This window comes from Sarcophilus harrisii, chromosome 3 (genome assembly GCF_902635505.1).
Source record: "Sarcophilus harrisii chromosome 3, mSarHar1.11, whole genome shotgun sequence".
In the NCBI taxonomy this organism is placed as follows: Eukaryota; Metazoa; Chordata; class Mammalia; order Dasyuromorphia; family Dasyuridae; genus Sarcophilus; species Sarcophilus harrisii.
In genome coordinates this window covers 141,600,209-141,627,494 of record NC_045428.1, presented here as the reverse complement: position 1 = coordinate 141,627,494, position 27,286 = coordinate 141,600,209, and the positions used below count along the sequence as shown (strand labels likewise).

At 31.7% G+C, this 27,286-nt stretch overlaps 1 protein-coding gene across 2 annotated transcripts in view; it reads right to left on the bottom strand.

Annotated features, from left to right (window-relative positions):
* The window catches only part of GPC6 (glypican 6), a 1,223,594-nt gene that overhangs the window by 902,643 nt on the left and 293,665 nt on the right, over window positions 1-27,286 (bottom strand). For both annotated transcript variants that reach the window (XM_031963620.1, XM_031963621.1), the window contains exon 2: window positions 6,894-7,052. In XM_031963620.1, coding sequence (XP_031819480.1) covers window positions 6,894-7,052 — 159 coding nt within the window. The remainder of the gene's footprint in view (window positions 1-6,893; window positions 7,053-27,286) is intronic.

Below are 27,286 nucleotides of genomic sequence, written 5' to 3'. Positions count from 1 at the left end.
GGATGTCCTTTGACTTAAAATCATGTCAACGAGATGGCATTTAAATAAACCTGAATAAATGCATTTAGCTCCAGTAGCTACTTGAAAATATCATTTTCAATAGGATTATAATAATTATTCTGAATAAAAACATTTAACTATTGATCAACTGCACTTAATGGAAGAAGGCAAGTATACACCAAATTTGAACATCATTTCTCATTGGCCTTAAAATACATTATGAGGCTTACATGAGGAAGAGGTGAGAGTAGAATAAATTGGAGATCATCCAGTATAATATCATTTTACAAATAAAGAAACTGAAATCAAATGAAGAAAACTACCTTTTTCTTCTTCTAGAATAAACAGTCACTGAGAAGTGTAATGGGGATACAGTAATCATGGTCCAACAAAAATACCTTCCTATTTGTTTTTCAGCTGAACTCAAATTAATTTGAATTTCTAGAGCAGGGAAGACAGCTACTATATATTCTATGTCTGGTATCAAGGATTCCATAGAAAATTTGCATGGTAGCATTGTTTTCTATCAATACTAAAAAAGATCCACAGAAACACAGGGATTATTTTAGTCCAACCTGCCCCTCCTCCGTTTTTGAAATGAGGAAAATCAAGTATTTCAATTTTTAAATTATTTATGCATATATGCATATGTTCTTCCTATCTATATAAGGATGTAGTATATATTACAACAAAAACAAAAAACAAACAAACCTTGGAATATTAGTCTATAGGAAACAACTTATATTTCTTTGTTCAAGAATAATCTTATTCACTGTGAAAATTGGGTCATATTTTAAAGAGATCATTCTGTCATCTTCCTTTCTGCCTTATAAGAATGAGAAATGATATTTAACAAGGAAACATAAGCAGGCTTTCATAGTAACAAAGCCAGGGTACTGATATAAATTACTACTATATTCAGGATGGTGGATATTTTGAGGGTGTTACTACAGAATATGTTTTTCATAAGGACGGAAATTACTATTCAACATTTTTTATTCTACTTTTAAAAATGCACTCCCTGCCAAAATCTCTGGACAAATGTATAACATTAAAATACATAAATAAGAACCAGGAAGGAAAATAAAGTCATAAAATAGAAAAGGACACACTAAACAAACAACTTTATGTGATACTTCAAATGTGAATAAACAAGAACTCCATCAAATCAGAAGGGAGAGCAATTTCTAAATGAGAAATCCCCTCACTAAAATGTTTCTCTCTGGGGAATTCAACTTCTATAAATATGCATGGGGAGAAAATTGATAGTGTAGAACACCATGATAACATAAGGCTTCATAAGTTAATAAGAATGAATATTCACTAATCACTCATACATTAATAATTTTACACTGAAGCCCATTTTTATTCAAAATATATGCAACTTCCTTGCATATACTTGCAAGTACCTTGCAGTACTTTTGCTTTTTTTTTGCTATCCTATTCAATTTCTTTACCTATAACTTAAGCAAAATGATTGAAATATTGATTTCCAATAAAAAACTCCTTATTTTAAATTCTATAAATCTATTAAAAACTAAATAATAAATATTTGCTGTATATTAATTATTTCAACTATATCACATCACTTTGAATTATGACACATAATGATAAATTTCCACCATCCTCCATGTGTTTATGGATTATATTTTGGATAAGTAAATTAGACCATGGCCTTAGTTTGCACCTTTATAATAGTAAAGTTGGGCTTGGGCAAAAATAGTCAACTAATTTGAATAGACCTTACTTTTTTTTTTTTTTAATTTGCATGAAGTCTTTAGATCCCAGTGGTAGGAGGGAGGACAGTGGGTTCTGATCAGGAATCCCCTAAGATAAAGAAGCTAGGGAGCATATTTTCCAGCTATTCTTCTCTTCCTTTGAGTGTATCACAATAAAGATTACAATATTTGTCATATTTTGTCAAGGAAGAGAAAGGCTGCCACCCTAACCCACTGCCATATCCTTATAGGAAGATTACTATAGGAGTCTCAGTGTTGTAGTCAGAAAAAATTGTGGGGCAGATACTACTCATTTCTACCAGTTTTAAGATTTCTACTGAGAAAGTCTGGAATTCAGGCCTGGTGACAGTTTTTATACATGTTTTCTAGAAATAAATAGTAAATCATTACCAGATGCACATATGTGTATGTGCAGTGGTGTGCTGCAGCCTACTGCATGTGACTTCAGAGAATTAATTACCAAATTTTCAATGTGAGAATTTATACCATGAAAACTGGCAAAAAGGAAAACTCAGGGCTTGATTTATTACTTTGTTGATAATCTAGTCTTAAGAAGAGGATGAAGAAAATGCTGTTTCAGAATGAAGTTTAAACGTGTCATACAAACTTTTGTTTCCCCAAACAGCCAGTTATTAAACATTTAACAGCATCATGCATCTATATGCAAGTATGTATGAAGAATATATATATATATATATATATATACATATATATGTATATATTTGAATACATGTATATATAGATGGATATATACATAAATATATTTAGAGACAGAGAAAAATAGAAAGATATAAATAGATCTATATCTATGACTCTAAATCTGTTAAGGGGAAAAATTAAGTCATGAAAATGAGGCATGAGGACACAATTTATTTTATCCATTCTTTCAAAAAATCATTTATTAAACACTTGCTATTTGTCAGTTACTATGTCTAGCACTTAGACAGAATGACAAAGTGAAAAATACCTCATATCTTCAATCTGAATCAATGAATTAAGTTCCCATGACAAGCAAATCATAGATTTTCTAAGTCTTGAAGAAGTTGGGGGGCTAGAATTACTGGACAGGATGTGGTAAAGAAAAGCATGTAAGTTTATATCTAGTTTAATTGTGATAATTCTTCCAGTGTACATGGATGTGTTCCAACCTACTTTCCACCTGAGAATCTGCATACCTCGATTTCTATACTCTGTATAGGAATTGATTCACTAGTGAGCTGATTTTTAAAGTCTGTTAGACAGAAGCTGAGGGAGGTGTTCTTTTTGGTTTGAGAAAAGGTGTGTGTTGCTGAATAATGAGAGCTAGAAGTGAAAACTTAGGCAGATAGAATAAAGGAATTGGACTTTTGCCATCCCTGAGAGTATATACTTGCTATTATTACCTAGACATTAAATAGATACTGCCTCTCAATAAATTTTTGGTGGAGGAAAGAGTGTGGAAGAGACAGATGGGTAAGGGAAAAGAATTCAAATTATAACATTTTCAGTTTCCTACTACTGCCATTAATTTTTTTTATTTAAATCTTTATTTAAAAAGCTACAACTAAAACCTGTAAATCTGACAGCAGTGTAACTGAGCTATGAAAAAAAATTTAAAAATATTTAAAATGTTAGTATTATTATAATATTTGAGCTCTAAATGGGAGACAATGTGATGGCAGAAACTGCTAAGCAATTAGTATTGTTATATAATACTCTCTAGATTTCAAAGAAAATAGTTGATTATGATTGAGACATGTTATTTTATTATCTTATTATATTAGTTATTCTTCCTTTCCTATTTCCTCTGGCATGTCTATTCAGAAAATAGAGATGAGTTTCTTTCTCTGGTAAAAGAGGGAAATAAGAGTAGATAATCTCCCTAAGTTATTCTGGATCCAACTAATCTATATTGATATTGATTCAAAAAGCAAACATTCACATAGGACTGAAAATGCAACAAACTTAAAAAATACATGTTAAATCTTTCTAAAACACTTGCTGTGGAGCCTCTTATTTTTTCTGAGACCCTGAGAAAGTTCTATGTGTAAGAAGCATAACTAATAAAAAATTTAAATAATAATCTGAAATACTTAAAATGTAAACAATAATTAATTGTGATGCTATCATGTCCAAAACAATCAGAGCCATTTATAGTGTCATTAGTTACATGCACTTAGACACAAAGCAGTCAAGTCAAGAATCTTGAACTCTTATCTTGGATCTTAGATTTCCTACACTAGGTATTCTTAAAAATGTGATACCTGCCAATGAATTCAATAAGGAAAATGAAAAACAAAACAAAACAAAACAAAACAAAACATTTAATGTGCTAGTAAATGTATTGACATTTCTGACAATTTTTGACCTAAACCAGTTTTAGGAAAAAAAAGTGCAATCAAGTGCTTAATTTTCATAATAGTGTACATGCATATATGTACGCATTAATATACATGTGTATATATGTGAATCTATGCATATATAGATATATATACACACACAAACACACACACATACATGGATACATACAAGCACATATATACCACATTTTAGGGACTAAAATGAGTCCATCAGAAAAACAATTAGATGAGAAGGCTTCTGTGCTTTTATTAATATGCCTAAATTTCTTTTCTTAATCCCATAGTCTCTCAACCTAATCTAATTACCATGAAACTATAACTTAATAGAGCACTTCACCTGACCTGTAACTAATCCTATTTTGAAAAGAAGCCCAATCAGTATCCTGTTAAGTTGCTTGACTTAATGACCCTAAGTACTGTAATATTTTAAGCATGGAGTGGAAGAAAGGCAGTTTTAAATAAGATAAAAATGTGACTATAGGATTGCAAATTGCAAATCTAAAGCAATGCAAAAGCATGATCATGTCAACAGAAGAGATTTTTGATCCATCCTTGACGAATACTTGTATTTGTTAAAAGAAGGGGCAAAATACTCCCTAAATACATTTAATATCTTCACTATCCATTTAACAATGTACAAACTTTCCCATTATAGTTACTTCCCTGACATTATTTCAATATGATTTTGAAGTTTATATTATATCAAATAAAAAAGAAGTATTTTCCAGAGACACAACTTCAATAGTTAGTACTTGACAGCTTAGAACTCATTCTGGGTTTGTATAATCACAAATAGGGCATCTCATATTGAAGTGACATATCATTTATAACCAGAACTATAGGGGTGTAGGAATTTTTCTTTGTCAAGAGGTATGCAATTTGTCAACTAATGAATAGGTCACCATAGACTCATTCAAGGAAACTGCATGAAAATCACTTCTGTTTAACATATATAGATGTAGTTTTAAATATATATTCATAGAGAAATTCATGCATAGAAATAGAGGGGAAAAGAACTTGAAAGTATAGGAAGCAGAGATGATTTCTACATAAATTATCACACATAATATAAACCAACATTTCTATCTCCTAACAGCCAGACCAATTCATGGTCATGAAATGTTACATGGACCTGCCTTTTAATAACTTGATTAGAGTGCCAATGTAAATGAAACCAGGCTTCCTTAATAAAAAATATAAAATTTTATTAATCCGCTCAACAAAGAAAAAGGACGCTTTGAAAGATAATATATTTGCTGAGCATTGACAAGAGAATCTAAAAGAAATGAGTAGCAACTTTTTTGACTTTGGGCTCCTTGCCCATAGCACTTATCTTCTTGACAGATACTAGATTTGTCCCTGAAGAGGGTAATAATTATCAAAATTCACACACACACACCTTTACAGAAAAAATATTTCAAGTTAATAAAAATGTCATATTTTCTAGAGAAAAACACTTTTAACGAACTACAATAATTTTGCTCCAATAAGTGTTATGTTTTTTTTAAAAAAACTGACCCCCATTTAATTTTCAGTATTTTTTGATAAAGCTCTGATTAGAAAATGTGATGTAGTTATATTGACTTTAATTATTCTCTCTTCTGCTTCTTAAAAGAGGATACTTAATGAGCAGAAATAAAGATTTCTTAACAATTATGAATTTAAAAAGGGCTGAAACTTGATGCTGTAAATCCTATTGCTAAATCAAATATTACTGAAGGACCTCTTAACATGTAGGATATCTCAAGCACATGGTGTTTAAATCAAAAACAAAACAAAACAAAACTTAAGTCAAAAAAGGGAACTGGAATAGAGCCTTAGATTTATCATTTGTTCTACAGAGAAACTAAAGCCATATATGACAGAACAAGTGACTGAGAGCAGGAGATCCAAAGTATGATGACAACAGATACTCTTTCCGGTCACTGTCAGTTGTGTGGTAATCAATTACTTTTAATGAAAAAAAATGCATGTAACATTAGAAAGGACCTCTACACTCAGTGTCAGTTTTAACTAGACTTGACCAAGAGAAATGATTCTATTTATATAACTACATCCACACATATCAAATGAAAAATAATGCATTACTCAGCAATTAACTCAACAAAATGTATCAAACTTACTTGTGTTTAAAGGCCACTTTGAAGTTATAAGCCTCTATTGAGAAAATCAGATAATCAAACAACGACTTTTCTATGTTATCAACTCAATATATTCCAGCAAGAAAATTATGCCATAAAATTATATCATATATATATTTACCAAACTTTAAATATAATTTTGATCAGTGCAGTAAAGTATTAACTCACATACTTCTTGTACTTGTGACCCAATATCATTTCTTTGAATCCTTTGGATTCTTTTGGATTATTTTTGCATCCCCTAAAAGGATGTATGCTTCTTATATTGAATAATGTTTTTACTAAAATTAATTTTGTTTATAGGAATTTAAAACAATTGCCCTTAAGCTAATTTAAGAAAGGCCAATATGTCTTAAAATCAATTTTGGGATTCACTGCAATATAATGAATACTTCAATCTTTTGGAATATATTTTTAAAGAACATGAGCCAATCAGAATCACATTTTTTTTAATGTTATCCTACTTTTCTCACAATGACATTCTATGCTACTCTGATAAAAAGAAAAATGTTGCTTTTCTTCTAAAAAAAGAAAAAAAAGAGCTCAATAATGTTCAAAACTGATTTCAATGACATTATTAACTTTCAAACACTGGGCATAAGATTAGGAAATTCTTAAAAGAAAAAAAATCTTTACAAATTCAACAGAAGAAATACTGGGAACATTCCACCTACCATCAAATTTCTTGTGTCTTGACACAAAGGTGGTACGCACAAAATGGCTTGTCTCTTCCACAAGATTTTCAAACTCCAATTTGCTTTGTTGGCTCAATTTGTCCTCCATTTCTGTGGTGCAGCATGTGTATTCCTGAGGGCAGATTCTTAAGTGTTCCCCTACAACAAGAAGATAAAAATGATGGCATGTAATTAAAAATACTGCAGCAAATTGTTAGGAAGGCATTTCTTCATCATGACCCTAAAGTATTATGGTACAATTCTAATAGGATCTTTCGATAATTCTTACAAATTGCATCTTCATTTTACCAAAAGGAAAAGCCTATTTTAATTTGATGTAATTCAAGTTGCCAATTATGTAAATAAAAGTGCATTAAGAGCCCTAAAAAGATAACTGCTTGCTTTCTGTTTTCATATGAAATGTCCTGAGTGATATTTGGTGACAGGAGTAGTAATAAAGTTTCAGATATCCTTATCTTTGAAAGCTCAAGTTAGAAGATATTTCAGTGATATTGCCATAGTTTGTTTAACAAGCAAGAGTAAGAATGGAGGATGATATTTCCCTGTCCTCATTTTCTGCCTATCTGTTTGAATGCAGCTACTATTATCTCTGCACAAGTGAGAGTATTTTTAATGGCAGGTCTTAGGTCTTACAGTTTCTCCTGGTCGACATTTCTTGTCAGAAAGAGAAAAAAAAAGCTCTCCTGAAAGAAAGAATGCACTGAAGGGTTTAATTAATGCTCATGTTATATGGAAATGCAATGTAAAAGGTAATGAAAATTTCTTATTTAATTCAACAGATTTATCTCTTGATGTACCATGCCAGTTCTTTTGACAATATTGCTTTCTTCAGTGTTATTTGCAAGAGGAAGCCAATTCTTTACCTCATGAAATTAAAATGATCTGTTATTACATAAAATGTGAATTTCCAATTGATGCAACACTGTTAGTATCAAAAATATTTTGCATAGGCTATGGGGAAGAAGAAAAACCCACCCAACTCTGGAGAAATAAATATGACAAGATCCCCTGTGATTAAAGTCACTCATAAAGCATTCAAAACATTAACACTAAGTATTTGATGCTGTGATTAAAATTCATTTATAGTATTTAACAATACCAATAAAATAACTTGTAGTATCCTAGTACCAAATACTGGGTATCTCGTGTCTCCAGCTAGTATTGTATGTAAATCTCTAAATATAACAACACTCAAATTAAAAGTTACTATTTACGGGTATTAGAATGTGGCTCTTGTATAATCCAAAGAAGTGGAAGGGGTAAGAAAATTCATCGAAAACCAAAAGAAAATAAAGGGAAAAGAAATTCTGCTACTGAGAAAATTGCCCAATATTGCTGCTGGGCTACTAACTACTATTCTTCAGAATTCATGGGGAAGAGGTAAAGGAAAGAGAAGGAAGTTTTTCTAGGAACCAGTTTAAAGGGAATTTTAAAACTTATGTTTTTAAATAGCAAAGATAAAAGTGCTATAAATTCTCATCCATCTTTAATATAGGAAGATACTAGAGTAAAATAAATTTATCTAGAAGAATATACAATACTGGGAAGTAACAAATATGGGAATTTTGAGAAAACTATTAAAATCACCTGTTTTTTTTTTTTTTTTTCTGAAATCAAGTGACTGATTAGATTAGGAGGAGTCAATATTGGAAATTCAGTAATGCTTTCTATATTGTTATACATGAATTTCACACACACACACATATATAATATATATATATGTATGTATATATATATATATATATATATATATATATATATATATATATGAATGTGTTTTTGGATGTGTGTATGTAACTTACTTTACTGGTACAAGAATACAAAGAATCATATTTATGCAAACTACATATGAACCTGGCTTGTACAAGGCCTAAGATTGGGCCTGTAATCAGTATTAGTTTTCAGACTTTCCATATATATTGTTTTCCTCTTTAAAATAATTAAGATGTATACAATGGTCAAGTCCTTCACAATCTCTCTCATATACATCTCCTTTTAATTCTTAAGGTCAGGAATTTGATTCATGTCCTCTTTATCTTACCTACAATGTGATATTTCCTCTTCAATCTTTTCTCTATACAGAAACCAAATTAATATTTCTAAAGAACAATTCTGGCTTCATTCTCTATTCACTTTGCTCCTATGGTTCCCTTTTTTCTTTAAGATAATATTAAAATTTAAAATCCTTTCTAATCTGATTAATGTCTGCCCTTTCAAACTTATTACATGTAACTCGTCTTCACACATCCTACTTTCATGCCAAATAGCTTACCTATGTTACCTATATACGAAATTCTATCTCTTACCTTTATGACTTTGCATAGATTGTCCCTCAAATCTGGAAAGTACTAGCTACTTACTTCCTCTCTTTTCTGCAAGCTCAGATCAAGTGCCACTTCCTAAATCCAATCCATATTCCCTAGTTACTAATGATTTTCCTCTAAATTACTTTGTAATGATTGTGAATGCATAAATTATATAATATTGCTTGTTCTCTAAGAGGAGGGGGAATTGAGAAATTTAAAAAAAGGGAACTCAAAATCTTACAAAAATTAATACTGAAAACTATACATGAAATCAAAAAAAATGAAATAGCATTGAGAAAAATAAAAAAGTTTTGCATTTCATTTAATTTTTAAAATATTTTTAAAAGTAAAATCTAAATTTGCCTTTCTAAGTTGTTTCCCCAAATAAAATATAAGCTCCTTGAAGGCAAAGTGTTTAATTTGTTGTCTTTGTATCCCTAAAAGCTAATAATGCGGGAGACGTAATAGATATTTTAAAAACAAAAATTAATTGAAAAAATGGATGATTCAATATTTTGTGATGATCTTAACTATTTTAATTCCAGCTTTGCATTTGCCAATATAGTAGGATATATTGTAACTTTAAATCATACAGCAAAATAAAGTTTGAATATGTATAAGACTACTTTGACTATAAGATTCAGTTAACAGTGAAATTGACAGCTAGAGAAGTTATAGAAGAAACATCCCAGGAATAATTTTAAAATAGAAAATAATTTTAAAATAGAAAATAAGTGTTAAACCACTTAGAGACAAAAAGGAGTAGGGAGAGAAGATGAATTTCTTGAGATCCCTTGCAATGTTATGAGGAAGCAAATATTGCCTTACCTTCACAAGAATTCCACCAAAACATGTGAACATTTTTTAAAATTGTTAACACTACACATATATTCTTTCTTCAAAAAATGTGCATTTCTCTACTTGTTCATCATTTGACTTAAAACATTATTACTGTTTTTCCTTAAAGAAACTTATATTGAAATAGGGATATCTGCTAATAAACTTTTAGAATAAGGTAGAAATCATATGAATTTAGAAGTGCAACCACTTCCCTCACATTTTGAAAGGTTTTTTTTCTTCCTTGTAAGCTTTTCACTGATAGCTCTATGAACTTTCTTTTAGCAAACTTGCAATTTTACCAAAGTGGAATGCAGCATTGGTTTATTAAATCTGGAAGAATGGTGATTTCATCAGTGCTGTTAGGGGTGGTGATATCACTGTTTAAAGCAGGCCAAAAGAAGAAATAATCTACAAAGTTGCTGAAACTATAGACCCATTTATTTGGCCAGGAGTGAAAAAAGTCCTGACCTTCAAATGGTCAGGTAAATAATAGGCTTCAGGATACTCTTTCCAAACCACAGTAGTCTATATCCTGGCATACTGATTCTCTCTCTAATGTTATACAATAAAACCAGAACATGGTTTTTATTAAATCATTTTTACCATCTTTTATAAATCCCTCCCAAACTGCCAGGTACTGAGAGCCCAGTTAAACAGATCTGGGGCTAGACCTGCAAGAAGATTTTATTGACATTTAAGATTACTTTAAAGATTCAGGAAACCACTCAAACCCACAGTCACTACAAGTTTGAGTTATAGCTTGACAGGAATAGGTGGCAAATTGCTACATTAAGGAAACTTTAGAAAATGTTGGATATTCCCTTGGAAGTCAATCATTAATTTTTATCCATGTCTCATTCTGGTGCTCAGTCACTTAACATTTCCATAATGATCTTAATTTTTTTTCTCCCATTCTTTTTACATCTATCAATAGAATTTTGATGGGTTTACATATTAAATATATTTTCTCATCAGATCAGATCACTAATCATATGATATTAGTCATCTCATTATGTCCAATGGATTCAATTATCATCTTCATTTGATGACTCCTAGATCTATTTATCCAGCCTTAGAATCTCTCCTAAGATCTAGTACTTTAGCAACTAATTAATGAACATTTCCAAATGGTTGTCTTGGAGACATCACAAACTTAAGGTGTCTAAAACAAAATTTATTCTCTTTTCTCCAAAATCTCTTTTCTTCTGAACTTCACTAATACTATCAAAGATACTATCATCTTTCCAGTTCCCTGGATTTGTAAATTCAATGTCATTGACAACTTCTCTCTTGTTTACTCCACATGTTAAATCTGTTACCAAATCTTGAGCTTTCTTCTTCTATTTTTATCTCATACTTCTAAGTTTCATTTAAATTGTTGTCTATACTTTAGTTCAGACTTCAATCATTTCATACCTGGATAATTTTTTGTTTTGTTTTGTTTTATTTTTTGCTTTTGTTTTGCTGAGGCAATTGTTTTTAAGTGACTTACCCAGGGTCACACAGCTTGGAAGCAATAAATGTCTGAGCCCAAATTTGAACTCAGGTCCTCCTAACTTCAGGGCTGGTGCTCTATCCACTACACTTCCTAGCTGTCCCATATATACCTAGATAATTATATTAGCCTATTGGATGGCTACTTTCCCTCCTGCCTACTACATTTTCTAAAAAACTACCAAACTCCTCACTATATCTAGGAGCAAATATAAAAATAGTCATACTTTTAAGGTTTTTCGTAACTTATTCTTTCCTATCTTTCTATTCTTCTTATGCTTTATGTCCCTCTAGGAAGTCTACAAACTAGTGACACTGGCCTAATTTCTCTTCCTCACACATGGTATTCCACTTTCTGATTCCGTATTTTTTTGTCCCTGTCTCAAAAGCATTGATTGCTCTTCCTCTTCACTTTTCAATTTTTGAATTCCTGACCCTCTTTAAAATTCAGCTCAAGAATAACTTTTTCTAGAAAGCTTTTCCTGGTCTCCACAGCTATAGATGCTTTGCCCTTTAAGAGTATCTTCCATTAACTCTGTTCTTCTCTGATAAAGACAGGATTATACAAAATTGTTAAGCTTTCAAAGGTATAAGAGGTGACTTTTTAGTAAAAGAGTGTAAGTCAGAGCTTAAAAGTATGAACTGTTTTCTTCATCCTGTTCTTACTCTTTCTCCCCAAGGCCTTTGATCCCAAAGTTGGCCAAAGGGTCTTTTGTTGCTGGTTTTTCCTTTGTGCTAGGGCAGTATCCCCTTATATTCTCAATTCTGGTGAATACTTAAAGTTATTTGGTCTTATACAACATTGACATGTCTGGATTCACATCTGAGCAGAAGCTGATTTAAAGCTCTGCCTTGCCCTGTGATTTGTGCTTCAGTCTGAGTATTTGCCTAGGAATTACGTACCTGCAAGTTCCCCATATGCCCATTAGGACTACAGAGCGAGGGGTCCTACTAGCTCTGAATCCTTTGATGATACTTTGAGTGTTCCCCTTGTCCTTGAGGTTCCATTTTAGGCTGTAAATTATGAACCTCTTGGGGGATGTTCAGGGCAGAAAGATGGCATGCCAATTGGAACTCTCACTTAAGTAGGGTTCATTCCCAACTTGTTCCTACCCTATATTTTGTGAAGCTCACTGTGAATTGGTATTTTAGGAAGTGTGCTGAGGGATTCTAGAGACCAAAAAGACAAGGAATTTCAAAGAGAAAGCAAAACCTTAGCAATGGAGCTTAGGTGATGGGGCTTGCTACCTTTATTTCTTCAAAACTGAATCTAGTTCAGGCATTAAGGAAAACATTTGCTTATCATAGAAACATTCTTTTGTTGCTTGACCCTATTAGAAATGTTTTGTGATGCTTTGATTGAGGTGGAGCTAGGTCTGATTGTGTTTATCTTTTTTTTTTTTTGGCAAATACTTTAGTCTCTAATACTTTTATTTTTCTTTTTTCATTTTGCTTCTACTGCCTCCCTTCCATTCGCCTTTTACTTTCCCTTCTCATTTTTTGGGGGGAACAAACACTCAAAAAACCTTGGCTTAATATAGCAACTGTTGTCAAAGTGTCTCTCCCGTATTTATGTCTGTCAAAAAGTGTATCTAAGAACCTGTTTGGATGCATTTATTTTTATGTAATAAAGTTTATTAACCAGTCTTCCCCTCAAAAAAAGAAACAAGTTTATTTAAATTGCCTCCCATCATTAGTATATAAATTTCTTGGATATAGGCAAGATTTTGCTTTTTCTTTTTACTCCCAGACATTAATACAATCTCTACCATATTGTTGGATCCTTCAGTTTTATCTCACTCTTTATAACTCAGTGGAACATAGCATGCCAATATTGCCCCTAGAGTTTTCTTGGCAAAGCTACTAGAGTGGTTTACCATTTCCTGATACACTGCATTTAAGGCAGAGGTTAAGTGATTTGCCCAGTGTTATACAGTTAATAAAGTATCTGAGGTCAGATTTGAATTCAGGTTTTCTTAACTCCATGTTCAGTGCTTTATCCACTGAGCCATCTAGAAGAATCTGTCACACATACTGAGTGCTAAATAAGTGTCTCTTGAACAACTGATTGATTTGAAAGCAACTACATCAATAGGAATGTTGCTTTTGCTGTCCAGCCTAAGGACAGTTAGCTCAGCTGGTTAGAATGAGGTATAGTGCATATATACATCAAAGACTATGTTTAACCCAAACTATCTCAGGCTTCTTAGAAACACATGCCTACAATGCAGGAACCCAGTGAAGAAATTTGATTGTTGTAAAGTAGTTCTCAACTCCAAAAAAAGATAATAAGTTGAAATCAAAATGCTATAGCTGATTGATCACTTGCATTACAGTCTATATTTGAAAATATTTGTTTGTTTGAGTAAGCCAATCTACTTTTGTCTGTTACAGAAAGAATGACAATGATCTTAGATTTGGGGGAGCTAATTTCTAATTTAAACTTTACTTAAACAGTTCTGTGATCTTAGCTTGATTCTTTACTTTCTCTGGACTTCAGATTTTCCAATTGTAAAAATAAAAGAAAGGAATGTGCTATATTTAGGCATTTGTTGTATAATGTTTAAGAACCAGCTCTCCAGAAAAAAATGGGTGGCATATAGGTTGAGGAAGAACCAACCCATTGTCAATACTTATGAGTACTGGACATGAATTATACAACAGATCGAGATAGATAATTGGTTGGATGGATAGATGGATAGGTGGATATGATATAGCTAAATAGATGGATAGATATAATAGATATGTAACATATGTATGTATTTCTGTACATAGTGGAAATAGGGCATAAAGGATAACCCCTTGGCCATATTTCTTCATCTATAAAATGAGAATTAGAGTAGATGGGATATGAAATCAATTAGTCCCAAAGCATTTGTTAAGAGCCTAACATTTACATATCAGGACCTAAAGCTCTTCAGGGGTCCTCAAACAACGGCCCACGGGCCAGATGCAGCAGCTGAGGACGTTTATCCCCCTCACCCAGGGCTATGAAGTTTCTTTATTTAAAGGCCCACAAAACAAAGTTTTTGTTTTTACTATAGTCCCGCCCTCTAACAGTGTGAGGGACAGTGAACTGGCCCCCTATTTAAAAAGTTTGAGGACCCCTGCTAGATCTTAGATACTCTGAGAACTAGGAGAAGGAGTCCAGTACATTGGATATGGAGGATTTATAGGGAGATAAGAACAATAGTGGGACAGCTAGATGGCATAATACCAGGCCTGGAGGTAAGAAAAATCACTATCCTGAATTCAAATCTCATCTTAAACATTTGCTAGCTGTGAGACTTAGGAAAATCAATTGATAATATTCACCTCAGTTTCCTCATCTGTAAGATTAGCTAGAAAAAGAAATGGCAAAACACTATAGTATCTTTGTCAAGAAAATCACGAATTGGGTCATGAAGAGTCTAAAATGACTGAACAACAAAAGAATGAATTAGACAAAACCAAAAAAAAAAAAAAATAATGAGGGACTGGGCTATAATCATTAACACTAGAAAACATTACCCATATTGATAAGATCACCAATCAACTGATGTATTGGAGTATGTGTATGTACAATTCAATATTATATCACTTTATGGTCCCTTTTTAGTAAATTTTGAAATAGCAGATATCAAAAAAAAAAATCTTTGGAGGAACCAGGCAATAAGAAATGATTCAACTTCTTTCACTAAAAGGGCAAAAGGTCAGTGTGGTTGTGGTCAGACCGCAAAGTAAAGTACCCAAGGCTATTTACCATCAACACAATCCCATGATGCAACTTAACCACAAACCAGCATCTCATTTACAAAAATTGCTTAATGAGGGTATTTATGCAAAGTCAATGTAAAAGAGAGACCACAATTGTAAAAGCTAACTAGTGAAAGCAAGTTAGGCAGACTGCATTGCAAAGAGAAGTTAGATTCTTTGTAGTAGTCAATAACATTAGATACTCAGAAAAAGGAAAAGAGAGGAAAAGTCAAGGTGTGGGGGCAAAAGGGAAGGTGATGGAAGAGAATAAAGAAGGCTTATTGATTTGCTGATTTTCAAATTTGCTTTTCTTATTTTCTTGGTTCACATTTCAGATGTTAGTTATTTATTACATATAATATTGACTCAATTTAAGAAGATCTGGAAGTCTCATATATCGTAACTTAAAGAAATAACTCTCAGAAAAGAACAGCAAATTTGAAGAAATCAAATTCTCCAAAGTTATCATCCAGGAAGAACTGTAGCCAACCCAATTCAACTACATTTGTTGAGAACCTATTATGTGTTAAAGCATTTGGCCCTGGTTCAATCATTTGCTAATGTAACTCTGTGACCTTCTTATTTAATTTATTTAAGTCTTAGTTTGCTTCATCTATAAGCAAAGAGGTTGACTTTTTCAGATCCTTTCTTGCTCTAATCATCTATGTATAAAAACTGCCTTTTCCAAAGTTAAGAGCCTTCAAAAAAATTTCTATCTCGCCAATTAGACAAATACCTAAGCACCTTATAAGCTATTCTGTGATTAGGACAGATAGCTTTTTTTAATATTTCAAATGGAAAATAGAAAGAATTGGAATTGCTATGTTAGTGTGTGGGAGTAGTGAGTCAGGTTGTTAATAAAGACCAAAGAACAAAATTGCCATTAGCTATAAACAGAATAGTTCCTAGGGTAGGTACTCAGTTTTGTTCCTGAAACAAGCAAGGTGATAACATTTACATTCATGTTTCTGAAATAAGGTCTTTTAAAAGCATGCTTATGTTGACTTTAATTATTAATTTTTTCTTCAGATCTAAGATCAGACCATAATTGTATTCATCCTCTGTTACAAAGTAATATCATATGACTGATGTTTATGACTGAGGTTCCCCATCAAGACTGTCAGTGATGTTCACCTATTTAAAATTCAATGTACATTTTGTGTGTGTTGTGTGTGTGTGCTTGTGTGAGGGAAAGAGTGGATAGTGGGAGGGGAGCAGCACTGAAAGCGATATGCTTATTTTGTGTTATGTCTCAAGTCCGGCAAATCCCTAGATATTATATTAAGTTGCAGATAATGATTGATGGCCTTTTTTTCAACTAAGGATTCAAATGGAGATGCTAAGAAACTCAAGGGAATTATCTCTCCTCTTCTTTTTCCTTGGCACGACTTTGTTCTTTTATTGAATACCTCAACAAGATTCAATAATACTCAGGAATACCTGAATGGAGAATTACATAGTTGCTTATCTGTGTCTTTTCCTTTATCCTCTATCTTCTCCTGTAGCACTATCATAGAGACTGAAATAATTGCATTTTGGAAATGAAAGAGACCTTAGAGATATTCTAGTCCAATGCCCTCATTTTATAGACACTGAAACCATAGAGCCACTAAATTGCTTGCCTATATGTGTTAAGGAAACTATGAACATTTACAGCTCATTAAATTCAATTCTGCTAAGTTTATGTGCATGTGATATTCCCATCCCCTTTATCCCCATCCCTCCATGACAACAAACATGTCCACATAATCCCAAACTCAACAGGGTTCTTTATTTTTTAAAAAGGGCTTTTCATAATTCTTTTCATGGTTCATTTTCTATTGAAACTTCATAAATGTATTGTCTCTATACTCTAAAGAGAGTTCTAATTACTGAGCTGGGCCATGGAAGTATACTTAGAGAACTCAAATCTGTTCCAGGCAACAAATATACTTACAATTCAGGTGCCTTGCTCTGGGAAACTACAGATGCTTCAGATTTATATGTACACAGCAATTTCAACGTTTTCTGAGTGACATTCTTCCTAAATAACTTGTTTTTCCTTTATTCAAAATGGCATCTTCATGGATATACTTGACTGCCCCAGCATTAAGTGCCAGACACTGGCAAACATTAATTTGGTGACCTTCTACAACTCATCTAACCAGTATGTCTTTGACCATAGATGCTGACTTACATCTTTCTCCTTCTGTAGTCTGGATTGCATAAATCAAACCATTTGCCTTTTACAAAATCACAAAGAGTGTTCAATTTTAAGTTTATTATATTTGTAATATCACACCTGTCTTTACTTGTTCCAAACTAGCAAATTTTACAATGGTGCTTGGTCCTCCTGTACATACAGTGCAAAGAAATACAATAAAACAATCGACAAAGTGATTGCTTTAAACCCTGACAACAGTAGTTCACTATCCCCACTAAATTATAGGAAAAAGTAGAAAATTTACTAGGGCATTTGGGACATGATATTCATAACCCAATAACTGTAAAGCAGCTTTCTACCAATATAGCATGCAGAGAGTACTGGTTAGTGTTACTAACTGAAGGGTCAGAATTAACTGCCTGTAAACTATTTTAAAAATAAGCCCAATTATATTTCCGGTCTTTGCAATATTACAAGTTTTGATCCAGTCTCCATTAGTTAGAGAAAACCATGTCCATATACAAGAAAAGAAGATTTAATAATTGGTGTCAAGGTATATTATATTCATTAGATGTGTAGTCCTTGACATTTTGGTACCTGTCCTATATAAAAGTCCCTAAATACTTCTTTTATAGTTCATCAAACAATTCATCCATCTATTCACTGGGAATAGAAAGGCTGTGAAAGTCCCTCCCCTCAAAAAATATATTCTATCAGGGCAGCCAACATATGCATATATAAGTAGATATGAAATATATGAAAGCTAGTTAATGAAGTAAAAAACTAGGATTTGTGTAATTGGAAAAGGCTTCATATTAAAGGTAACATTTTTGCTGCATCTTGAGTAATGTGAAGAAATCTATGTGATAGAGGGAAAGAAACACTGCATTCCGGAATTGAGGGATCACTAGAGTAAAGGTTAAATGACAAAAGCTTGATTATTATGTATAAAGACCTAGACAAAGATTAGCAATTCTCTAACAGGAAAAAAAATGGTATTCAGGAAATCCTAGCTAACCTAAAGTATTTCTGACTCTGTTTACTATTATTCATTTGTTTGAAGAATTTAATAAATTTCACTTTCAAAATTCAACAATTGAGGGTCTTGTCACTGGATAGCTTAGACTATAAGATCTGGATTCAAATATCATCTTTTAAAAATACATTGGATAAGAATTGTCTCTGTGACTACAAGCAAGACTGAGTCTTGCTTTTTCTGAGTCTGTTCGGCCAACTATAAAATGTGGGTAATAACAGCATTTAATTCATCAGCTGGCATCAGTGAAGAATAACAAATTATCTGTGAAACACTTTGTAAACTTAAAGCACATTATGCTAGCCACATATATGATAATGATTATTTTTTTATCCTTTCTACTGTTACTTTCATCTCCTTCAATATAAACTAAACTGCTCTAACTTATTTACTCAAGAAATCTTTCTATATTCTAGTGACCATCTTCTTTTCTAGCCAAGGCTGATCTACCTTAATTAGCCAAAAATCTTGCCTTTTCTTTTTTCAAGTTTCTGATGAACTAAAACCATTTTAAATTTTAATCTTTTACCCTCCATGCATATGTGTGTGTGTGTGATTGTTCTCACAGTACCAAAGCTATTGGGTTACTTTGAAAGGAAATGGAGAACTGTCTCATTTATTCAACATTTCTACTCATTTATAATAAACAGAAAAGGTACAAATATGATTAAGTCAAAATATGGATTTCACATTTAGATTCATGCAAAAAAGGGTGATACATAAAAGGGGGCAGAAGGGAAAAATCATCTGGTGCATAAAAGTAAGAAGGGATACTGAAGTAGAGAATAAATTCTATCAAACCTTCTTTGAATTCCACAAGTACAGGACATGGTCTTTGTTGGCTTAAACATATATCAACCTCTCCTTACTTTCTAACTAAGGAAGAATAGGTATCAACATAAGAAATGAATTTTCTCACAGCTAGAACTGTTTAAACATTAGACAAGTTGTTTTATAATATATTGAAATCCATTACTAAAGTTACTTAAAGGGCTACTCACCAGCAATCTTTAGAAGGAGGAGAAAATAATTACTAACCTTACTTTCAACTCAAAAATTCCATGAATTCCCCTTTAATACATTATGGATTTAAAAATTATCTTTTGGTACTCTGCCAGAATGCTGGGCCTAAGGTTTATGACATGTAAACTACCTTAGATTTGATGTTGGAGATCACCCTCTAGATTTCTAGTGATAAAACCTTCGCAACCTTATAATAAACATCACCCTGTAGAAGATGCTAATAACAGATAAGCCTAAGTATTAGGGTACTTTTTTCATTTTTCTTCAATTTAGCCATTATAGATGTTGCCAAGAAAAAATAAGACCTAGTAATGCCAAGGAGTAATTTATAACCAATAGCCCTGAGGTTGCCTGTATTGGTAATTATTCTTTCTGCGTCTATCAAGCAACCTCTCATTAACTCTCATATTCACATGGTAGAGCTGATTTTTTAACATTTAGAATAAAACTTGTGCAAATAATCATAGGTTTAATATATTAAAAATTTTAAGCTAGTAAGAATCCTATTTTCAAATTGTTAGCTAATTGTGTTCTTCAACAAAGTAAGAGATTCTATACAGAAAACAGTCTTGGAGTAGGAAACAAAGCTCAGTATTATTTCAAGGGAATGTTACCTTGATCCTTTTAATAGCTAAGTAGATTAGTATCAAAACTCTTTATCCATCTTATTCTGATCATTAAGTCTCCTATGGGATTGAAAAGACTCTTTGTTAGTTTTTAGTAGAAACCATCTTTCTAAGGTTCTTTTTGATCCTCAAGTAATTTGAGGTAAATAAAGAAAACTAATACTGTTTTAAATAGGCTGATAATTAACTAATAATTATTTAAATTATCCACAAAGTTCTTTCTTTAATATTGAACTTAACCTCAATTTTCCTAAAAATATTTTAAAAAATAAAAGTCACTAAAGGAGATGTGACTAAACCTATATGAAATAAACAAGAAGGGTGACTGTAAACATAATATTTTAAGAATCCTTTTCCCCTCAAACATTAAGGATTCCTTCCTTTTAAAAAACAATATTCAGATTCTTTCTTACTTTTCAGGTGCAAACTATTAAGATAATTGATTTCTCATATCATAATCTGTGAAGAACATCTTTAGCTTTTTCTTTGGGATTGTGTTAGTAATAGTTTGCTTGACTTAAGGAAAATAAACTTTAAGGTTATGTTTCATTGTAGCGTCATTTCATTATCTAGCTAGATACACAATGTAATTTTCAAATTTGGAAGCTTGTTTTCCCTTAGGAATCATAGTAAATTCTTCTTTCATCCCTTCTCTTCTCAAATCAATTTTGCTTTTTGATGATATACCTTGCCACAGGAGAGAGAAATAGATGTATAAGGAATAGTGGACTCTATCCAGAAATTATGAAGACAAGTTTAGTAGGATATTTTTTTTTTCTAAATGTATCCCAGAAAAAGCATAAATCTCTAGTTGAACCAAAAAGTAGATCTGAATTGTGTCTATTTAGAGGGTTCTAGATTATTTTAAAAAACAAACTTTTTTTTTTTGCTACATACCCATATTTCATTTTAGTTAGAATCTACAGAATTACACTGCTTTGAACTTCAGAATCAATAAATAAAATCATAGCATTGAGATAGAAAATGTGACATAATGCATTATGATATAAGTTAAGCTCAGGTAATGAATTATTCACAATTTGTGCAAAGAAAAAAAGTCAGAAATGTTCAACTTGAGAAGCTTGGTCTGCACTGACTCCCTACTATCTTGTTTTTCAGACTTCGTCATACATATCTTGACTTCATTACATTAATTAAAACTGGATTTCTAAAGTAATCAGTACTGAAAAACACTGAGTATCCCTGAAACTTGTTGGTTATGCTGCAAAAGGAATGACAAGCAGGGGAGAAGCTAACACCAAATTCTCATGTTGGGATTAAGGTCAGGTTAATAAAAACCTTATGGGTGTAGGCAATGAAGAAAGAAGGAATATTCAGAGAAGGCATCTTCCTTTCACTGAGGTTTCTAAGTGAAAAATTTGCCACCTCATTTTCCTCGACCATCCTTTCACTAATGCTATAACATGAAACTTCACCATCAGGGAGGACTATGGAATATTCTCTCATCTTAAAAGCAGTGGCTCTTGCCATGATATTTCTACTTTATTATCACAGAGCCCAAATTCTTAAATTATGGTTCATGACCCTATATGGGATCTCATAAATGAATGTGGGGGTTACAAAATTATGTTTTATTAGGAGTAAAAGTTTGATTTGTATACCTATTTTATATACTTATGTACTCATTGTTACATAAAAATTTCTTGGGTGAAATGGAATCACGAGTGGAAGAAGATTAAGAAGCCATGTCCTAGTGAAAAAGGATGGAGAGATTTTCTTTAATTGCTAAGAATAATCTCTATAACCTAAGGTGAAGATCAGTATGAACAATTCCTGAAGGTATAAAGATTTGTGAAGCTTTAGGGTATCATAAGATTAGTATATGAGTAGCAAGTATAAAGCAAAGACAGAAATTTATAAAAATTGAAGGAATCATTGTCTACAAATTTGGAATTACTTGAGAGCAAGCATTAAATCAAATAGCTGAAATAACATCATGCCAAAAAGAAAATGACAAATGTAAAGATTTATGTCTTTTGAGACATCTCCAAGATGTTTCTTAATTATTTTTTTTTCAGAGAGGTAACTGAATAAGTTATTGCTCCTTATTACATTATTTCCTTAACCAAAAGGTCCACTGTACTGACAGAAAGATGCAATTTAAAACATAGTGACAAATTAAAGAGAAAGAAATTCTAAAATGTAATAAATGGCATATATAATATATATGTAGATAGATAGATAGATAGATAGAACCTCAGCTCTGAATCATCTGACAAAGTGTTTTGCTTCTGTAAATATCTCTAAGGAATATTTTTCTCCAACAAAAAGCATGATTGTACTCAATGAGATAATATCAGAGTATTTAGTACAAAAGAACAAAGTACCTTGGATTCCTTTCATATCCGCTAGAGATATTGGCTTGCATCATTTGGAATCTACTTTTATAAGTTCAAGAGTAGATAGCAAATTTGACCTTTACTTCTAATTCTAAAATGGAGATGTTCCTTTCAAACTTATCACTTTTTACTCCACAGTGTTCCTCACAAGGAAGTTTAATGCAAAATACAGTTTCCCTTATTAATTACTTTACCTTTTGAAGTATAAAATTATCATTAATTCAAATTAATATATTATTACAATATTCATTTTTGTGAGAAAAAATAAGAAAATTTTTCATTTTTAAAGTCACGCTATTAAGTCTATAGAACACAGACATGATAATTCCCTATGCTTTATCAAAATCATTTTGAAACCAATTTATCATTTTGGCTGATATTATTTTCTGGAATAAGAGGCTGAAATTAATAAGCTGTTATTTTTAGTAGTGTAGTAGTTACTTATAGTAGTTCCTTTAATCCTAAACTACTTAAATTTAAATGTGGAAGTACTCTAAGATTATCATTTTGAAATTGTTAGTGCTTATGCTTCTTAACTACACTCAAAAATATAATATTTGATTAAAGCTCTAGTAAGGAGATGCCTTGCAAAATTTTAGTTTGTGATATTAATATTTATACAATTCTCTTTATCACTTTAATTGTCTTGTTAATAGTACTTCAATGAATCATTTGTAATGTCCACCATCTCTACTGGAGAATATTCTTTTCTGTTATATATCAGAGTAGAAATGCTAAAGGAATTCAAATGCAAGAGCACCTACCTAGTCCTTGGCAGACCCTGGCCACTTCAAAAGCTTTTGGATCAGCCACTAGCACTTTCACTATGTAGTAACCATGTGTGGCTACAAGGACTTAATAAAAAAAAATCTAGAAATTTCGGAGAAGTCACAGGACTATGTATAATGTGCTACTTATACTTAACCTGTGGAGAAGTATAACATAAAGAACAACATAGCAGCTCATATCAACAAATTTAACCAAAAGTACCACCCCATCTGTACTACCTTATGGGGAAAAACTTTGGCATTTATGTAAAGCATGAGACTAGTCCTCTATCTATTTCTATCAGAAAAATAATTATTCTTCTCCTATCAAAGTTTGATTTGAATATGAATTTTCTTAACTACTCAGTCATCCATCCAAATAAAAAAGACTTCAGCCTAAATTCCAAGTGGTATTTTTAGCCTTGACATATGGAATAATTCTATCTTTAAGCTTTAACTGTATCATTGTTGTACAGGTCATTCTATGAACTAGTTTTTTGTAGTTATAAAACACTTAGAAAAACAACTTAAATTGGTTTGTTTTTTTTCTGTTCCATACTGTTGTCCTTTTATCCCCACCAAATCTAGTTATCCTTTAAAAAAATTTTTTTTTGGAGATTTGTTTAAATAAAAGAAAAATAGATAAATGTGGAACCTCATAAAAATTTAATTTCCACAAGCATCTAAGTCCCATAAATGGTAGTTGATCTTTCATTCATTTAGTTAGTCCAGAAGTAGGTGCCAATTCTATTCACATCATCACAGAAATATATTAATCACTCTAGGTGTCCTTACATAAAATACCTCCTGAAGTTAAGATATGGTAGGAATGAATAAAAGACAAAGATATATGTCAAAGATAAAGAAATAATGAGATAAACAATTTTGTGGGGTTTTATAGGAATTAACTGATATACATTTCATTTACCACCTTCAGCTGAAATTCAAACACTGCAACACAAAGAAAATGTATTTATCATTTATTATAATTATTAACACCATTATATTCAGTTGTTTCAGGACCATGGCCAGCAGCATGATTATAGCTCCTGGTCTCTTTCTTGAGATCTAGTGACAAAAAATGTATAGTTGAATCATGAATTTTTTTTTTCAGCACAAGTAAAATGCTTAATGCTTTAGCCATCAAACATTTATTGTGAAGTGCAGATACATTAAAAGCAATAAACACTAAATCTGGAGTCACAAGAAATGGGTTCAAATTCCTTATCATCCACTTAATGCTTGTATAATTTTGTTCAAATCATTACATTGGAAAATATGAAAGCTGGACTAGATGATCTATCAAATACCTTTCAGTTTTAAATCTAATTAGTCTATGATAATCTATATTAATGAATTTTCCTGATTTGGCCCATTGGTTCATTTTTTTTTTTTAATTACAATTTCAATTTTTTCCCTATGTGTATTATCTTGCTCTCGGTAAGAATGAAAGGGGCAAAATACACTAAGTCCAAATATCTCTTCAAAACTTTAAAATTTTAAGTGGAGGTTGGGAGAGGAAGATATTGGAAAAGCTTTTTGATTTGTTTAGACTTGTGATTTCATCAGGGTTTTTGGAGCAACTTTCAGTGTATAAATTTTCATCTACAAATGCAGATTAGCAACTTATTTGAAACTTTTATTCTTAAGAAGCTGCTTAAAAGCTATACTCATTTAAGTAATTTACAATCACAATTTCAGCTTATGGTAGAGATGGAGTATTTCTGAGTACTTCTGATTCAAAAACTGGTTTTGTTACTGAATATAACACAATGACTCTCACAAATCACAGAAAACAAATTCATAATTTTATGATATTTTGCCCACAACTTCATTTTCTATCTGATAAAACAGAATTTATGTTTGCCCACTTAAAAGATTTACTTTGAATCATAGTTTTGGAATAGAATGTGGCCCTCATATAGTCATATACCATATATATATATATATATATATATTTATATATATATACACACACACACACATACACACACACACACACACACACACACACATATATGTAAAATTTAAAGATGGGAAATTGAGATCAAGATTGATGAAACATATTGTTCCAGGCTAGCAATTGGTAGAGTAGGGACTTGAACTCAAAACTCTCAATGAAATTCAGTGTTCTACCATCTCAGTGACTACTAAGATTATAAAGATTGATCATCTGTACTTCATAAAGTATTTGAGATACCATTGTTCACACCATAAGTATATATATTTTAGACAACATTGTATAGTAGAAAAAAGCGTGTCCTTGTAGCCAGGAATAGCTGCATTTAACTCACTGCTTACATTTGTTAGCAATGCCCTATATATCTCTTAACTGCTCAGAACTCTCTGCAGCTCTCTAAGTTGAAGAGAAAAAGCTGACCAGCATTAGTAGAGGGAATTTTCACCTCTGGTGCTCCCTATATCACTAAAATCAAAAGTTGGAATCTTATTCTAAATCTATTTTATTAATGAATTAATTACTTGATTTTATCACAAAGTTTTAAAAATCACTTAATAATTATCTGATTCCCATTCCCGCCCCTTGTCCCTTTCCAAGCTCCACAATTGTAATACCATTTGGAGAGCTTAGATTTTATTCATTTATAGAACCTGACAAACCATTTCCAATTTGGATTTCAAGGAAGTCAGTCCACTAGAAACAACTCATTTAAGGTGTTTAATAGTCTATTGGTGGCCAAGGAAAATAGATCTTTGTTGTGTTGATTTGACCGAATTATGTTGTCTTGAATTGCCAATAATTACATTTTGTAAATGAATTTTATTTTATGCATTTTTCTCATTGAAAGTGAGAAACAGAGCACTATAGAATACTAGCAAGGAAAGGGATCCCTTCCTTCATGTTCTAGTCATTTAAGAATAAATATTTCACTTAAGAATAAAGCTTTTTGCTTATTTAAAGCTTTAAATATATAGCTAGAGCTTTTTAAAGAATACTTATATTTTTTATAATTTCTCATTGCTCTTGTATAGGTGAATGGGGGTGAAGAGTAGGAGATTACCAGGAAGCAAGAATAAACTGATGGAAAAGAGAGGATAAACCAAAGAGAGATTTAGACACTTTGCCAAGGGGAAAATGATTATAAGTGTCAAAATCTTGTGGTGGAAAGCATTGGATAAAATTAATGAGTTTTCTGTTTTCAAGTTTCTAAATTATGTGCATTTTATTATTTAAGTAAAAACTGTCAAACTTTTATGTGTTTCAAGTACTCCTTCAACATAAGTCAAATTGGCAATGCACATAGTCTGATATTAATAGAAAAAGGGGGAAAAACATCAATAATTTTTTTCTAAAGCTGGGATGGGATGTTATCTTAGATAGGAGGAAGCAGCATCTGTGACACACTTAGCACATAGTTTTGTTCTGGTGCCTCACTTGTAGTCACATGGAGCTGCTTTAGCCCCACTAGAGTATAATATCTACCCTCATGTGTATGGACATGTGAGTATATATATATATATATATATATATATATATATATATATGTATGTACCTGTAAACATGTATACACAGAAAGAGATACATATATTTATATGTATGAATGTGTGTTGTGCTTGTCTATCTGTCTATATTCCAAATAAATAGTAGAAAATTCCTTTCCTTCAAAGTCCACCTGGAAGAAAGTTGAAAATTTTAAAAATAATAATTAGAAAATAAAAAAAAACCTTAAAGTAAAATAAAAATACAAAAACAAAAACAATTCATAGCATATGCATGAACATATATGTATATATATATATATATTTATATGCATGTACATAAATACACACATACACATAAATGAACACAATAATTTTGGAGAAATTTGAACTTAAACTTTTGATGATTTACAGAGTAGGTGGGAATAACTACCAGTCCTTTTCCATTGCCTTAATTCTATATTAGATATGTGCTGAAAACAACTGAGAGGGTGGAGGTGGGAAGTTATTCTAATACTCAATCCAAGATGAATTTGTAATCACATGATTTTCAGACCTGGCAAGATACTCAGTTCCTTCTAGAATCTGATTCTTAAATTTATAT